Raw genomic sequence first — 17588 nt, 5'->3', positions numbered from 1 at the left:
AAAGTAGAACTATAAGGCAGCACAGTGCTGGCACACACCCATGTGGCTCCCATCCAGGGGCCCCTCTCAGGGAGACATTTCAGACAATAATAAGACAGTCAGGGATTTCCTTACCTGTGTGGAATGTGCACAAGAAGATGGTGAGGATTTTGAAGAGTCCCAGGGCTTTGGGTCCTGCCCCTCTCCCCATACCCATCCATCCAGCTCGGGCTTTAACCACAACCCTCGCCCTGGACGAACAGTCAAGAAAAAGAGAAGAGAGAGAATATATCACACTCCAGCAGACATGAGCACACTGCAATGAAGGCTCACACTCCCAGTGCACTCCCTCCCTCCACAGGGGCCATCAATCAGGGCTGCTCCCTGCCAATGAGTGCAGCTCCCCTCTCCTTCCCACCCCCAGCTAGGAGGCGGCACCGGCAGAGCTTCCTCCTCCTCCTCACACATCCAGCAACACTAAGCACACACTATACCCATGACAGGTCACCCTGGTGTAACCAACTGACGGAACAAAATCCGTTTGTAGCAGGGCATAGTGAGGTGGTTTTACATAGGACTGCAGGTAAAACCCAATGCACCAGATCCAAGTTAGCACTACATTCAATGCAGCCCAGTGTCCTCCAGAGTTTAAAATGGGGTTCTCCAGGACTAGAAAAAAGATGGCTGCTTTCTTCCAAACACAGCGCCACCCCTGTCCACAGGTTGTGTAGGGTATTACAGCTCAGCCCCATTCACTTCAAAGGAGCAAAACTGCAATGCCCATGGACAGGTGTGTAGCTGTTCTTGGAATAAAACAGCCATTTTTAAATTTCTGGACAATGCCTTTAACATTACGCAGAACTTATTCACATGCATTTGTCAGATACAAGCCCAAAACTCCTCTGTGAGCCCACTCCTTGTCCACATGTGTCTTCAGTATACAGGGTACAGTGCCTATTGCAGTCTGTATGAAGGCAGTCTCAAGGATAAGAAGTATAGATTCTTTCAATTTCATAGGGATCACACAACAAATACAGCTCTGCTACATCTGGCTTTCTTCATTGAGAACACCATGTCCACTCCTTGGTGTGTTAGTTTTACCGCACATTGTTTGATGAGATAACCGTTCCTCTTTTCCATCTGCAAAGTGTTCTTGTTCCAGGTTACAGCCGAGTGATGTCATATGTCTGCTTTCTCCATTAATATCCTGGAGATTTCACACTCTTCTCTCTGCAGTGTTTTACTTTGGCCACAAATACAAAGAAGATATGGCCACGGCTGTGATGCAGGATTGTGGTCGTATTCTTCAGGCATTCTCCATACTAGGGAAGGTGCCCCAGGTAACACATCTAATACACAGTGCTGAATTTCTAAGGGTACTTTCACACTTGCGGCAGAGGATTCCGGCAGGCAGATCCGGCAATCCGGTCGCAAGCTGATGCATTTGTGAGACGGATCCGTCTGACAAATGCATTGCAATACCGGATCCTTCTCTCCGGTGTCGTCCGGAAAAAAGGATCTGTATTATTTTTATTTTTTGCATTTTTAAAGGTCTGCACATGAGCAGACCGGAAAGCCGGATCCGTTTTGCCGGAACACTTAATGCCGGATCCGGCACTAATACACTTCAATGTAAATTAATGCCGGATCCTGCATTCCAGCAAGTGATCAGTATTTTTGGACAGAGAGAAAACTGCAGCATGCTTCTGTATTTTCTCCGTCCCAAAAACGTAAGAGGGACTGAACTGATGCATCCTGAATGAAATGCTCTCCATTCAGAATGCATTAGGATAAAACTGATCCGTTTTTTTTGGTATTGAGCCCCTAGGACGGAACTGAATACCGGAAAACAAAAACGCTAGTGTGAAAGTAGCCTAAACACTGCACGGACAGATCCTTTTTTTTGTATCACTCTCTTGTCACACTGCATACATACTCAGAGATCTATGTACACATACCCAACTCTGTACAGTCCGCTCCAGGGACCAAAGTACAGCGGAAGGTATATTTGTAAGATAATAATGGGCTCCGGCCGAGATCCAGCTGCAACCTGGCAAATATGCCGAGAATCAGCCGGACAAATACGTTTTTTGTCCGGCCGATTCCTGTCATTCTATGCCGGAAAGGCTGTGTCTGCAGTGTGAAGCAAGGGTGAACGGAGTTCCCCCATATGCAGATAAAGGACTGCTGCTCAAGCACCCTGTGACAATAGCCGCATGCTCTTTAAAGTGGACTTCCTTTATTGAATATTTGAATTTTTCTCTGTATAAACTTCTATATATGTTGTTTTTATTCTGGCTGAACAACAGGGCACATTTGTGGTATAACTGTGCCTGTGTGGACTGAGAGTCTTCTGGGGAAGTATGGTGGAAGAGTCTGGTGCTCGCTAGGGACAGAGTATATTGCACCACCATGCTGACAGGTGGGGCAGTGGAGAGCCAATTATCAGGGATGGCCAGTTCGCCGTGTTCGCCCGCGAACATATGCGGGCTGCCATCTTAAATGACAAGTCTGGCGAGGCACAGGTAGTCCTTACCTGTGCCTGTGCCGCGAGCCAGTCTGAAACAAATGCGGTCACCGGGAGCAGGCAGTTCAGAGAACAGCCTCCGGGGGCCTTCATCGGTTTGGTGCCAGAGAGTGCAGGTGTTCTGGGTGAGGTGCAATACCTACGTGCTAAAGGTCTGCATGTAAGGCTACTTTCACACTTGCGTTTTGTGCAGATCCGTCATGGACGGAACCGTTCAGATAATACAACCGTCTGCATCTGTTCAGAACGGATCCGTTTGTATTATCTTGAAGATAGCCAAGACGGAACCGTCTTTAACACCACTGAAAGTCAATGGAGGACAGATCCGTTTTCTATTGTGCCAGATTGTGTCGGTGAAAATAGATCCGTCCCCATTGACTTAGGGTACTTTCACACTAGCGTTTTTCTTTTCCAGTATTCAGTTCAGTCCTAGGGGCTCAATACTGGAAAAAAACTGATCAGTTTTATCCTAATGCATTCTATATACTATATATGCCATACTGAAAAACGGAATGGAAAAACTGAACGGATCAGGAAACACTACTAATCCGGAGCTGTGGTGCGGAACGGAAGCACGGAACGAACCCCACGGAAGCACTACGGAGTGCTTTCGTGGGGTTCCATTCCATGCTTCTGTTGCGCAAAAAAATAGAACCTGTTCTATCTTTTTGCGAAACGGACGGATCATGGTCCCCATTCAAGTGAATGGGTCCGCAATCCGCATGCGGCTGCCCCACAGCTAGTGAATTGCGGAGCGCAGCAATGAGCCCTTACGTTCGTGGGCAAGAGGCCTTAGGATGTAGACATTGTTGTATTTGGTGACTATATAGCATACATAGAACACTTTTTGTGCATTCAAGGGTAGGTTTTCTTTAAAGGGAACCTGTCATCGGGATTTTGGGTATAGAGCTGAGGACATGGGTTGCTAGATGGCCGCTAGCACATCCGCAATACCCAGTTCCCATAGCTCTGTGTGCTTTTATTGTGTCAAAAAAACGATTGCATCCGTGGTGTGTCCGTTTTTCACTGAAGACAAAAAATATGGATAACGTCCGTTTGCATTCCAAATTTTGTGGAACGGAACAGCTTGGCCATAATAAAACAGTCCTATCCTTGTCCGTTAAGAGGACAATAATAGGACATTATTTTTTTTTGCAGAACGGACATAAGAGTAATTTCAGTTTTATATGCTGCCCCATTTAAGTGAATGGTTCCGCATATGGGCAGCCCAAAAAAGCGGAACGGACATGGAATTGGTTGCTATGACGCCGTGCGCTTCGTGCCGCCGCTGCTGTACAGTAATACACTCGTATAGATAATATAAGTGTATTACTGTGCAGCAGCGGGCGCACGGCGTCATAGCAACCAATGACGCCGTGCGCTCCTGCACTCAGCAGGAATCCAGGCCGGTATCTCATGGTCGGTGTTCCACGGACGTGTGCATGATGCTTAAAAGTGGCCCCATGTTGTAGGCGGATCCAAACTGACAGAAGGCGGGGCAACCCAAGCCACAAGTAGGCAGAGACAACAAAAGTAGGCGGGGCCAGCAATACCGTAGTGCAGCACAAAATACCGCCTCAGCAAAACCAAACACCACAGTGCAGCATAAAATACTGTCCTGCACCATACAGAGGACCGTGATACAGTGGAATTCAGGACAGACCCGCGGCTGCTGGCCAGGGGCATAAGTACCTGATGTTTTAGAATTAATACTGAGAGTATCAGATCATTATGTACGCCATGAGGAAGGTTTGGGTACGCCCCCCCCCCTAAATTAGTGGCAGTGGAGACGAAAGGAGAGCACTGCACCTGTTTGCCCACTGCATCACATTGAGAAGGGAGAGACGCTCTCCTTCCTTCTCTCCTGCCACAGACGTGTGACCTCTGACAAAACATGACTAGTGCCGGGTAATGTGCACGCTATGGGGAGATTGATCAAACTGGTGTAAAGTAGTACTGGCTTAGTTTCCCACAGAAACCAATCAGATTCCATCTTTCATTTTCCAAAGGAGCAGTGAAAAATGAAAAGTGAAATCTGATTGGTTGCTAGGGGCAACTAAGCCAGTACTACTTTACACCAGTTTGATAAATCTCTCTCTCAGTTGGACCTGCTACTAAGCTTACCGCTGAGATATTGACAGTGTCAGTATTGAAAAGAAAAGAGCATCAAAGTATTGAAATAATATTGATATTTCAATGCATAGTCCAGGGATTAGCAACCTCCGGCACTCCAGTTGTTCAGAAACTACACCTCCCACAATACTTTATTCACTTCTGTGGGAGTTAGAAGAACAGCCGAGCATGTTTGGTTGCTGGGAGTTGTAGTTTCACAGCAGCTGGAGTGTGAAAGGTTGCTGATCCCTGCCCTAGTCTATACAGATACGGATCCGGAAAAAACGGCCCGCAAAACACTGAAAAAGCCATACGGTCGTGTGAAAGAGGTCTTATGGAGATATCACAAGGGGCTTTGAGAGTCAAAGTAGATGGTAAGATCTGTGTTGGGTAACTGGGCATGCTCTACACCTTGATAATCAACAATTTTTAAGTGTTGGCATCCATAGTTGGTTAAGATCTCAGATCATCATATCTCCACTCACAAACACTGTTTCTTATTTCGGAGGCGTGCTTAGTTAGCTGTTAGGTTGCCCCAACATGGGTGCACTGGCAACAACACCAGAAAGTACTTTAAGGATGATTGCAGTTCTTCAAGTAACTTCCTTTCTAACAGTTCTTGGCGATCATAAGTTTTGTACACCCTGCAATATTCCTACAGGGCCCCTTGGAAATGTACGGGTTAACGAGGAGAAGTGTCAAATCAAGGTAAGATGAATAATTTTGACCAGGCTTTTGTCATAAACATTTATAAATATGTTATACAGAGAGCTGATAAAAGCAAGTCCATGGTAAGGAAAGATAAGCACCATGTCATCCCATTCCATTAACAAGTACGTGAGTGATTAATCAGACACAGGAGCTTTCACTCGGCGGCAATCGGAATGTGTCTTAGAATCAAATTCATGTACAACATTTGGCATGATTGTTAGATGAGGGCTATGGGTAATGTCATCTGGGAAATTGAGTCATTACTTGACTCTTCCACATATAAGAAGAGCATATGTCTTCACAGATACCAGAAGATGTCAGATTTGCCCATATATAGTGCCTACAAAGGCGTAGGTGCAGGGTTAGGGGTCGTACATGAACTTCCATGCCGAAACGGTCTCTGAGTAGCTATAAAAGTATTCACTCCGCTTGGCCTTCCTGGAAATTCAAAATGGAATCTCATAATGATGGAATCCAGACACCTTTCATTCATTCATTCTTGCTTCAAATTCCTTCATGTATATAGCTATATCTCTTTCTAGACAATCCAGAAGGAAATTGTGGGGGCATTACAGTACCATATGTATCTCTGTGGCTATATGTGAAGAACTATTTACTATGCAGAGGAGCAAGGGGCTAATTGCAAATCATCCTGGGAGATGCAGGTGCTAGATTGTTTCATGTGAGCTGCTGCCCACCCACAGAAAGAGATGTAAGTCCCCAATGTAAGTACGAGCATAAAAACTGTTCAAAAATGGTGGGATGACCCCTTTCAAAGAGATATTCTAGACTTAAAAGCATCTGAGGAAGTCAAGGAAACATTCTACCTCCATGGTAACTACTTTATCAACAGGAACCTCCAGAAAATATTGCATTCCATGAGTAAATAAAAAAAATTCCCATCAACCAAGAAGACTTTGTCTTAAGACATGGATGTCTTCATCCAAATGGACAGGTAAAGCGAAGGATTTTTTTTTAGCATGTCTTGACTCATATGAACAGGAACATAAAGTAGTCTCTAGATTATGTCATGAGTGGAACTTTTCCTCAACTCCTATTCTTCACGGCTTTATCACTTCCCCCACTGAGCACACCGGGTCAGAGGAAGGTGTAGGCAAGTCCTGTTCTGTGTAAAATTAAACAAATCTCCAAGAAGACAAATTAGTGTGTATGCACATACCCCTCAGTGCCTGCGCTCAAGCTCTTGTAAAAACATAAAGCGGAAAATAAGTGAGATGAGCCACCTGGAAGTTGACGGGATCTATCTTCTCATAAAATGTAGGTGAGGTTTACGAGGCTTGTAAAATGCATTGAATTCTAGGTGCATTAGAAGCAGGGGAAAAAATTATCTCAATTTCTAGAGAAAAAAAAGGCAGGAGCTACAGAGGAAGGCTACAAATGAGTTTTGATTGTCTGGTTTTACAAGCCTCCATTTAGCTGCCCGATTTACAAATTACAAATTGTAGGACTTAAGCGCTCTAGATTAGAGCTCCCACACACTAATAAATATCATTTCTGTGGTTTATGTTACTGGTTTCTCTTATGCAATGCAATACTATAGGAGAACCTCTCTTTTGAGGGCATTCCAAGAACTTGTGATCATACAGATATATAAGTGTATACAAAAAAAAATAAAAAATCTAAAATAAAAATTAGAATTAAGGAGAACTGATATGACATGGGGATTTAGATTAGGACTGAGCCACAATGAGAAGTCTGATTTTACATCTATGACTTCTTAAACTAAAGTGACTGGGTAACCTTATTGGGAAATTGTGGGAAAACTTTCCATAAATAATCCTTGTAATGCTGCAAGAACCACAAAGAATCAAATAGGACTTAAATGGGTTTTAACCATTGGTGGTTGAGGGGATTTAACGCCTCTGAGATTTGCCCACACTGCCAAATCCCTAGGCAATGCTCTATTTTTGAAAAGGCGGAGGGGAAGTTATGATGTTCTGGTTAGTTAGTTGCGCTATTGACAGGTTTGACAGGTTTGGGCAATGAAGTTATCCAAACAATGTAAATACTGTCTAAACGGCAACTTTACTTACCCTACAAGCAACAACATAAAGGTGGCGCACGTCCACAGCAGCCTGGCCCCATCTTACAGGCTTCCATCACGAAGGTAGTGAGTCAACTTTAGGAAGCGCCAAGTGGAAAAATGTCCAGCGTACAGGCTCATGCACACAAACGTATTTTCTTTCCGTGTCCATTCCGGGGGTTTTTGTGGACCGTATGCAGAACTATTCATTTCAATGGGTCCGCAAAAAAAAAAAATGGAAGTTACTCCACGTGCATTCCATTTCTGTATGTCCGTATTTCCATTCCACCAAAAAATAGAACATGTCCTATTATTGACAAGGATGGTACTGTTCTATTAGGGGCCAGCTGTTCCGTTCCGCAAAATACGGAATGCACATGGACGTCATCCGTATTTTTTGTGGATCCTTTTTTTGCGGACTGCAAAATACATATGGTCGTGTGCATGAACCCTTAGGTGACAATAATACAAATAAACCATATTTGGTGGCCCTAAGCCCTCTATATGTAAAAGTGATCTAACTGAGACAGAAAGGCTTCTTCTTATCAGTTTCCACCAAGTTCCTGGATCCAGCTACTAATGACTGTAGCATAGGTTACCCCAAAACAATTCAGTCACGCAGCCTTAGGGGACAGTGGTCCACAATTTCCAAAAAGGCCCAGGAACTTCAAGCTACACGTCTGCCATTCAAGCTACGTAGATATACTGCCGAAATAAAACAGCTAATACTGACTCAGACTCAGGTTAGGCTTCTTTCACACTGGCGTTAGGATTGTCCGGCAGGCTGTTCACGACAGGGGAATCGCCTGCCGGATCCGTACTAACGCTTGTACACGTGTGTTGCCGGAAGTCCAGCCCGGCCCCATTCACTATAATGGGGACGGGCGGGAGATGCAGCTGCAGCACAACAAACATGCCGAGAGGCGGACGGACAAAAACCGCAGCACAGCCTGCCGGACAAGCCTAACGCTAGTGTGAAAGAAGCCTTGGATATTTTGCTTGCTAGCTGGAGGTTAGCCATATTTATGTGAATTAGCAATGAAAATGTTCAGACAATCTTAACAAAATGGCTGACATTTTATAATCCTATAGTTGGCGTACGCTTAGACCGGCTGTCTAGACCTGCACCAGATTTATTACAGGGGCTCAGGCTGGATGCTAGATGTGGTGCAGGGATAGACACTATTCTCTGATTCTAAGGGCTCGTTCACACAAACTTTTTTTGCGTTCCGTATACGGGCCCTTTTTTGAGTTCCGTATACGGTCCATATACGGAACCATTCATTTCAATGATTCTGCAAAAAAACGGAATTTACTCCGTATGCATTCCGTTTAAAGATAGAACATGTATTATTATTGCCCTCAAATCACGTTCCGTGGCTCCATTCAAGTCAATGGGTCCGCAAAAAAAAAAACTGAGCGGAATGTACTCCGTATGTCTTCCGTATCCATTCCATTTTTGCGGAACCTTCTATTGACAATGTTATGCCCAGCCTAATTTTTTCGATGTAATTACTGTATACTGTATATGCTATACGGAAAACGGAACGGAACCTGAAACACTACTGAAACGAAAAACGGATCTGTTAAAAACAGCCCGCAAAACACAGAAAAAGCCATACGGTTGTGTGAACGAGCCCTAAACCAAATATTGCTTTACTTTGACACAGATTTTGATGCCAGAATTGTGGCAGATTTTTGACGCAAAACAGCGCATCTTAGCCTCTCCCCTCTACCGTGAAGCCCCACTGCATTTTCACTAAGCCCCACCACCTTGTCGAGCATGTCGGAAAAAAATTGCGCCATTTTTTAGGCAGATTTCTGGTGCAGACCCATTAGTGAATCTATTTCTATACATCTACGGCACCATTGTCTCTCTTCAATAGACAGTGCAGTCTAATACATGGATAGGCTCGCCTGCTATCCTGCCAGGTTATAAATGAGCGATTGTCTGTGAGCCGCTAGCTTGATCTGAAACCGCAACTACACGGTAAGTCTGCTCAGACCTATTAGATACACCGCGTGTATAAAATAATTGCAGGCTAAAGCGGATTTAATAGCTCCATAAAAGCAGAGCAGGCGCAGCGGTCACATTGTGGATGACACTTGCCACTTCGGTTTCCTATACTAGTTTGATCTTCTCTTTGCCGAGCGGCCCAGAAACAGACTCATCTAGTTTTATGGACCTGAGTGTGTGTGATCTAGTTACAAGTCAGTGATACTGAAGATAAGGTGGACTTTCAACCGTCCTGAACACGGTAATAATTGTTACACCCAACAACATTCGCACACGGAAACACGAAGGGCACATAAATCATAGAATGAGGGATAACTGGTCGGGATTTTTTTCTCTGGATAATCATTAAGCACTAATGGCAGACGTAATATGGCCGCGTGTTATGGTCTGCTACGGTACTTTCACATCCGTCATGGATCTGCAAAAACGCTTCCGTTACCATAACACAACCCCATGCATCCGTCATGAACGGATCCAGTTGTATTACGTCTTCTATAGCCATGACGGATCCGTTTTCTATTGTGTCAGAGAAAATCCGTCTTGCTCCACACCGCATTGTGGACAGAATAAAACGCTGCAGGCAGCGTTTTGGTGTCCGCCTCCAGAGCGGAATGGGGACTGAACGGAGGCAAACTGATGCATTCTGAGCGGATCTTTCAACATTCAGAATGCATTAGGGCAAAACTGATCCGTTTTGGACCGCTTGTGAGAGCCCTGAACGGATCTCCCAAACGGAAAGCCAAAACGCCAGTGTGAAAGTAGTCTTACAGCCGCAATACCGAGACCAGGGGCGGGGGCGGGTTCGCAATGGCGTTATTGAATTCCGTTATAGGTTCCGTTATAACAGAGTTATAATGGAATATAACGGAATTGTAGGACGGAATGCAAAACAGAAGCCTTTAAGAGGCATTCCGTTTTGCTTTTTCCTAATATGCACGCGGCCGATGCCCGTGTATTGTAGACCTGCCGTATGCGGGCCGCAATAGGGCCACGGGGGGCACGCGGTCGTTCGCGCTTTCGCGATTCGGCAAGACATCATTATTTAGGCAGCAAAATGGAACACAGAGCTGGGATTGACGCTTTTCAACCCCATAGGATAACGCCACACGTGAAGGCACCCTTAGGCCTCATGCACACGATAGTATATTTTTGCGGTCCGCAAAAAGGGGTTCCGTTGTTCCGTGATCCGTGTCCGTTTTTGTTTCCGTGTGTCTTCCTTTATTTTTGGAGGATCTCCAGACATGAAGGAAAGTAAAAAAAAAATCTAAGTCAAGTTTGCCATGCAAATGATAGGAAGAAAACGTACGCGGACGACAATCTTGTGTGCCTCCTTTTTTTTTCACGGACCCATTGACTTAAATGGGTCTGCGAACCGTTGTTCGTTTTTTTCACGGACTGGAAACGCGGATCACGGACGCGGATGACAAACGGTGCATTAGCCGAGTTTTCCACGGACCCATTGAAAGTCAATGGGTCCGCAGAAAATCACGGAAAACAGAACTACGGACACAACAACGATTGTGTGCATGAGGCCTTAGACTTCTGCCAAACTGGACTCAGACACCCATAGGGTTCTATGGTGATTCAGGCTCACCGGAGGTCCAGATTCTCTATAATGGCCAGGTGAAAGCCACCTATAGACGTATAGATACCTCCAGATCTTGCATTTACATCTCCTCATTACTTGTAAGGCGCCATCCTATTGCACAGGGTAGTACCCACAATGCAGTTGCCTCTCCCTCTGATAACCCATTCGCCAGCACACATCATATACTCCCATACCCTAACGCATATTTTTGGAGTTTGAAAAGAAAAGTTCAGAGCCCAGAAGAGCTGGTTTTTCAGGTTCACGGACATTTTGCTTCTTCCAGAAACTGCACCCGGTGTTTTTTCCATGATCACAGAATATTGTAGAACTATGCTGTACCTTGACTCAAACTCCAGGGTTTGGCAGACGGCAGTGGTCAGCCCTGCCAGAACTGTGGAGATCACACCCTTATATGTGCATGAAACATATCTCAAACACTATCACGATGCAGGAGATGGAAGCAGGACCGAGCGGCTGCTCCTGGCTCCCAGCGAGCGCGGAGGTTACGCTAGGTGGAGTTGTTGTGCAGCCTGAAACCACAAGATGCTTCATGTAGACTCATAGAACACTGATCTACTGGGTCCTCAGCTCCAAATTTAACCCCTTACAAGGGACAATAACACGTAAATGATGACTGTAATAAAAGGGCGGCGTATTATGAGAGCTGCTAACGTCCCACAGATGTCGGTGAAGGTTTTTGGAGGTACCGGAGATATGTCTACCAGATACCAGAGATACACAATATACAATTCTGATCATGGAGGGGGTGGCTCAATCAACACTACAGATGCCTCCCCAGAATGTGTCCTATCTGGACACCAAATAAAAGGGGTTTGACATCTGAATCAAATGTTTCCCTACGACAGTAATTAGGACAGATACACCTTTCTGTGAACGTTGGCCCAGTTCTACATTTTTCTATGAAGGAGTAAGGGAAGGTTCACATCTCCACTAATGGTAATCCGGTAGTCTGCTCCGGCATGCCGGTGTGAAATCATTGCTTTTCTCAATAAAGATTATGTAAAATGCATCCAGAAGCAATTCTTGACGTCTAAAGTGATTACCGTTTATTAGTGATCTCGGTTTGCTATTGTAATTGTGCAAAAAACTGCAAAACCCACAATACAGAAGGCTACAAATATTGTCAGCAGCTTGCCCGGCCAGCTCCTCAAATTAGTTTATGGCAAAACCTTGTCCATAGCTATTAACGGCAACGGTGGGAAAAGGTCTACCCTTCTGCCAAGACGTCTGTCTGGTTTGGAAACACCTTTTTATACAGGCTGGATACCAGCTTAGGGTTCCTTCACATGCGACAGATTTCACTACTGCGACTGAAAATCAATTTGATTCATCTGAATGAGGCTTACAGAAATCCACGTGATTTCCATTTCTACTGAATGGAACTGATTTTCAGTCGCAGAAAATTGTGCAACAAAATCTGCCACGCGTGAAGGAACTCTTATTCTCCAGATACGCCCACGATCCTCCAGAGCTGCAATCTGTGCTGTTAAAACTAGGTGTTGAGTGTTGGACCCCCTGAGTCAGCTCAGCATGACATGATAGAATCTATAAAAAAGAAGGGTTTAATCAGAAAACACCTTGAGACATCAGATGTCTTCCTGACACTCATGACGGTGAGACTTCTCACCATCTGTCATGATGGTGAGACTGACACACCAGGGATGGTCTGATCCCTACCTTTTCTACAGAGGAGAAGGATCATATCATTTGCTTTGCCTCCTCAATGTCAAAAACCCTCTTTGGTTACGCAGTCCCGGACGAAATCCTGCACCATGTATGACCATCTAAAGTACTGTAAGCCCCACCAGGCTTTTCCAGTCTTTGGCTGGCAAGGCATTCTGTGAAGTCTAATAAAAGCCGAAGAGTTGCGGATTGTCCTTCTGTGCTGCTGACAGAAGACATCAGATGTGCCAGGCATTCTTAGAAAGCTTATGAATTACGGTAATGTAAAACATGTGCTGCTCAACAAATTTATACTTGCCGGATGTGTCACTTTACTGCAAGTAAATATGAAGACTGAGACATGTGCAGAAGACACCATAAATAGAGTCCTACTATTAGATAACGGTCATTGATTCTCCTGGGAGTTCCTCGCCCCTATGGCAGGGGTGGCCAACCTGTGGCTCTTGAGCCACATGCGGCTCTTTGCTTCTTCAAGTGCGGCTAGCTGTGGAGCCGGGAAGCAGTCAGGCCGGCTCACTCTCCACCCCAGGCTCAGATCTCTTTTCCTGATCGGGCACTGTTACTACTTTGCAGCTCCAGCTCACTCTCCACTACGTCCTGATGCACACAGGGTGAGAACGTAGTATGTGGAGACACGCACTATGACCTGACGTTGTGCTCATCAAGTCACAGTGGAGAGCGTGTCAGACCTGCAGAGCAGCAGGTGCCCGAGCAGGAGCCCAGTGCCTGATCAGGGGAGGGAAGAGATTTTTTTTTTATTATAGAACTGAGCATGGGGGTCTGATCTGGGCATGAGTGGGAAGATCTGGGCATGAGTGGGAAGATCTGAGCATGAGGGTGCAGATCTGAGCATGGGGGGCAGATCTGAGCATGGGGGTCTTGTTTGAGCATGGGTTGGTCAGGTCTAAGCATGGGGGTCCGATCTGAGAAGGGGGGAGATCTGAGCATGGGGGGGGGGGGGGAATCTAAGCATGCAGGGTAGATCTGAGCTCTGAGGGTCTGACACTGGGAGTATGATTTGTGTTGTCTGAGCCGAGCATTGGGGGTCTGTTTTGGAGGTTTCATGAGATTTGGGGATCTTATTGTAGGTCAGATGAGGATTGGGGATCTGATTTAGGAGTCTGATCTGAGGTCTGATGAAAAATATATTTTTTCTTTTTCTCTCTGCCAATGAATGAAAAATATTTTTTTTTATCTTATTTTTCTTTGTTAAAACCTTGGTGCATCTCATAGGGCGAAAAATACAGTGACTCGTGTGTAAATGTATAGCTTGTGGCTCCTGGTAGTCATAAGTTGTTGTTTTTTTGGCTCTTTGTGTATGTAAGGTTGGCGACCACTGCCCTATGGCAAGGAGTCTACCTGTAGATGGGGAGTCAGGGAACATCTATGGTTTACAGGGGGCGTGTCCTGTAGCTGTTTCCCTGTAACCGCCACAGCTTCTAACACAGGGACCAGCAACCTTCGGCAGTCCAGCTGCTGTGAAACTGCAACTCCCAGCATGCACACGTACTTGGTTGTTCTTGTAACTCCCATAGAAGTGAAAGGAGGATTCTGGGAGTTGTAGTTTCAGAACAGCTGGAGTGCTTGAGGTTGCTGATCCCTGTTCTAACTGAATATATGGTTGGCGGCAGTTGAAGATTTAAAATGAGCACGTGCGACCACCTCAATGAGGGAGACGGAGAAATAAGGAAAAGAACAAACAGCAGGTGGCGCTGTACAGATACGTTTTATTGAATAACTCGGTGGCTATGCGAAATGTTTAATGATATGCAATTACAAAAGTATTCAGATCCAGGTGCTAGTTTGAAAAATGTAGAATATTTTCAAGGGCTTTTTATGACCCTCCCACACTTGCAAGCGATTGCCTTGCACCTTCCTGACGGACATACATTAAGTGATCGCCTTTACTAGAAGGCTAATCTTTAGAGTGCAGCTGACACCTGGACACGGTGTAGGCTGTCACTTTGTGGGTTAATCAATATCCGTGCAAATACGCCCCAGCCGTCATGTAGACAGCAATGACATTGCTGCGGGCTGTCAATGGCACCTTGTGTATTGATTAGCTGCGTCCTGAAGAGCATTGGTGGAGCCCCGCGAATGAAGATGGCTTTGCTATGTTTTCTGGGGGCGGCACGTTCATATTCTTAATGTTTCCTCTTGCGTTCTTACTTTGCCTAGAAGATAGATTCTATATTTTGCTAGTGATCAGTGCTGGTCACACTGATTATGAGCAGCAGGTGGCGCTATGAACCCTAAACCTGCTTCTGAAACAGTGAAATCTCTAAGATTTGCGCTATCATCCACACAGCGCGCACGCTTCTGCTGAATTGTGGATGTCGTGCAGGATATTCCCAGACAGGGGATTCGTTAAGCATCTAATGAATCCAATGACACCACCTGCTGCTCCGCCACCTTTTCTGGGGAAAAATAAAAGTGACAAATCTCTCTAATATTCCGCAATCTAGATCAGAATATATTCTCAGACGTCCTCTTACTCCGGAGGTTTCAGGGGGTAAAACAATAGGAACGGGAACAGAGGAAAGTCCTCCCACGGTGCAGTTTTCATGCGGTAATTAAATTACCGTAGACATGTTGATCAAGATGAATGGAGCTGGCGGCTTTATGGTGATACATGTGTGTGTTCACCGTCTGACAGATTCACGGTAAAACGGTTTCGTTATTTTATCCTCCTGTAGGCAAGAGGCTCACGTAAAGCCCCAACCAATTGATATGATATATAGATGGCATCCGACAGCGCCCAGGATGATGCGAGACCAGTCAGTCACTATACAGACACCACACTGGGGACATCTATAGGGATATACGTACAGAATTCGCCTTCCTAGAACGAGTCATGACGTCCTTCAGAATTCCCCCCGCAAGGGTTTATTGCCAGAGACTGGGCAGAGCCATAGGGAATACGACAACTCTAGTTAATGAATACTAATGGCGTTTATCAGATAGATGGCTGCGCTGAAGAGACAGCAGGTATATATAAGAAAGGGTTAAACTGGCCAGAGATGGCAATGGTGGACTGGGCAAGAACTTCAATATAATAAAGCAAATGTCCCCCAGGAAAACCTTTGATTGTAAAATAATCTCTACGTGTATGATGGCGTCAGAGGAAAGATCTGTCCGGTATCTGGTTACCTGGGAGGGAGGTCTATGTCCACCCTGAGCTATGGGACAGAAGAAGGTAGGTCCATGGAGAACGGGGTGCACAGAAACAGCACATAGATTATATAGAGGATTATTCAGAACATAGATTATATAGAGGATTATCCAGAACATAGATTATATAATTATCCAGAACATAGATTATATAATTATCCTGAACATAGATTATAGAGGATTATGCAGAACATAGATTATAGAGGATTATGCAGAACATAGATTATATAGAGGATTATCCAGAACATAGATTATATAATTATCCAGAACATAGATTATATAATTATCCAGAACATAGATTATATAGAGGATTATCCAGAACATAGATTATATAGAGGATTATCCAGAACATAGATTATATAGAGGATTATCCAGTACATAGATTATATAGAGGATTATCCAGAACATAGATTATAAACAGGATTATCCAGAACATAGATTATATAGAGGATTATCCAGCACGTTAGATAGATAGATAGAATAAATCGATGGATAGATTTGATATAGATGATAGATAATAGACAGACAGACAGATATGAGATATTAGATACATAGATTACAAACCATTACTGACAGACATATCAGCTCTAGACACCTGACAGGCTATACACATGTCTGCTCTATACTTACCGCATGCTTCATCTCATTGGTATCAACACAAAGTTGTAGCCGAGCTGAATTTGTTATGTGATTTTACAATGAGCTCCCAGGGAGTGATATCTGGACATATAGTAATAATGCCATTATGGTAGGCTGCCATCTACCTGCACAGCCGGGGGCATGCCATAGACTGGGGGTACCTGTGCCACGCTCCTTCCATGCCCTGCAGACTCCTGTACAGCCACGGTCTATGGGGGAGCTAGGATGCACGGGAATACCCGCACGGCAGGGTTCTGGGCAGATAACCTCGCGCAAGTGAAGGGTTAAATGTACATCCAACTGCCCCCTTCCCTGCCAGTCCATGGTAAGTTGGCTCTCAGCATTGAGAAGCTATGGAGAAGCGGAATTAGGCGCCCGTGTGCCACTCACCTTGTCGGCTTCATGAGCCTGCCCAAGCCTGGGGCCAGCCTCCCATAGGATGTATCCAGCGCTCATATGGGGGCACGGCGCGCACACCGTCTGCCGGGCACTGACTGCTGCCGCCGCCGCTCCCTCAGCTCCTCCCCCTGCAGCCGGGCACTGGGGGATGAGCCGGCCAGCGCTGATGGAGCTGAGCTGAGTTTGTCAAATGCAAATAGACTGAGTTTAAAACATGCAACAGGGTTGCTGATAAGCAGCAGTGCTGAGCCTGTCCTATTCAGCTGTCAGGGGAATGATGCAGCAGTGCTGAGCCTGTCCTATTCAGCTGTCAGGGGAATGATGCAGCAGTGCTGAGCCTGTCCTATTCAGCTGTCAGGGGAATGATGCAGCAGTGCTGAGCCTGTCCTATGCAGTGGTCAGGGGAATGATGCAGCAGTGCTGAGCCTGTCCTATGCAGCGGTCAGGGGAATGATGCAGCAGTGCTGAGCCTGTCCTATGCAGCGGTCAGGGGAATGATGCAGCAGAGGTGAGCCTGTCCTATGCAGCTGTCAGGGGAATGATGCAGCAGTGCTGAGCCTGTCCTATGCAGCGGTCAGGGGAATGATGCATCAGTGCTGAGCCTGTCCTATGCAGCGGTCAGGGGAATGATGCAGCAGAGGTGAGCCTGTCCTATGCAGCGGTCAGGGGAATGATGCAGCAGAGGTGAGCCTGTCCT

At 45.5% G+C, this 17588-nt stretch overlaps 1 protein-coding gene across 1 annotated transcript in view; it reads right to left on the bottom strand.

Moving 5' to 3' along the window:
- Nucleotides 1-16994, bottom strand: part of RGMA (repulsive guidance molecule BMP co-receptor a) — a 35702-nt gene extending 18708 nt beyond the window's left edge. The window contains exons 1-2 of the mRNA XM_044283196.1: nucleotides 16883-16994; nucleotides 115-230 (exon numbers count right to left, since the gene is read on the bottom strand). Of these exons, the coding sequence (XP_044139131.1) occupies nucleotides 115-230; nucleotides 16883-16896 (130 nt within the window). The 5' untranslated portion in view covers nucleotides 16897-16994. The remainder of the gene's footprint in view (nucleotides 1-114; nucleotides 231-16882) is intronic.
- Nucleotides 16995-17588: the final 594 nt, after the last annotated feature.

This window comes from Bufo gargarizans, chromosome 2 (genome assembly GCF_014858855.1).
Source record: "Bufo gargarizans isolate SCDJY-AF-19 chromosome 2, ASM1485885v1, whole genome shotgun sequence".
NCBI classification, from domain to species: Eukaryota; Metazoa; Chordata; class Amphibia; order Anura; family Bufonidae; genus Bufo; species Bufo gargarizans.
The sequence above is the reverse complement of the archived record's forward strand: the minus strand, read 5'-3'. Positions and strand labels throughout refer to the sequence as shown.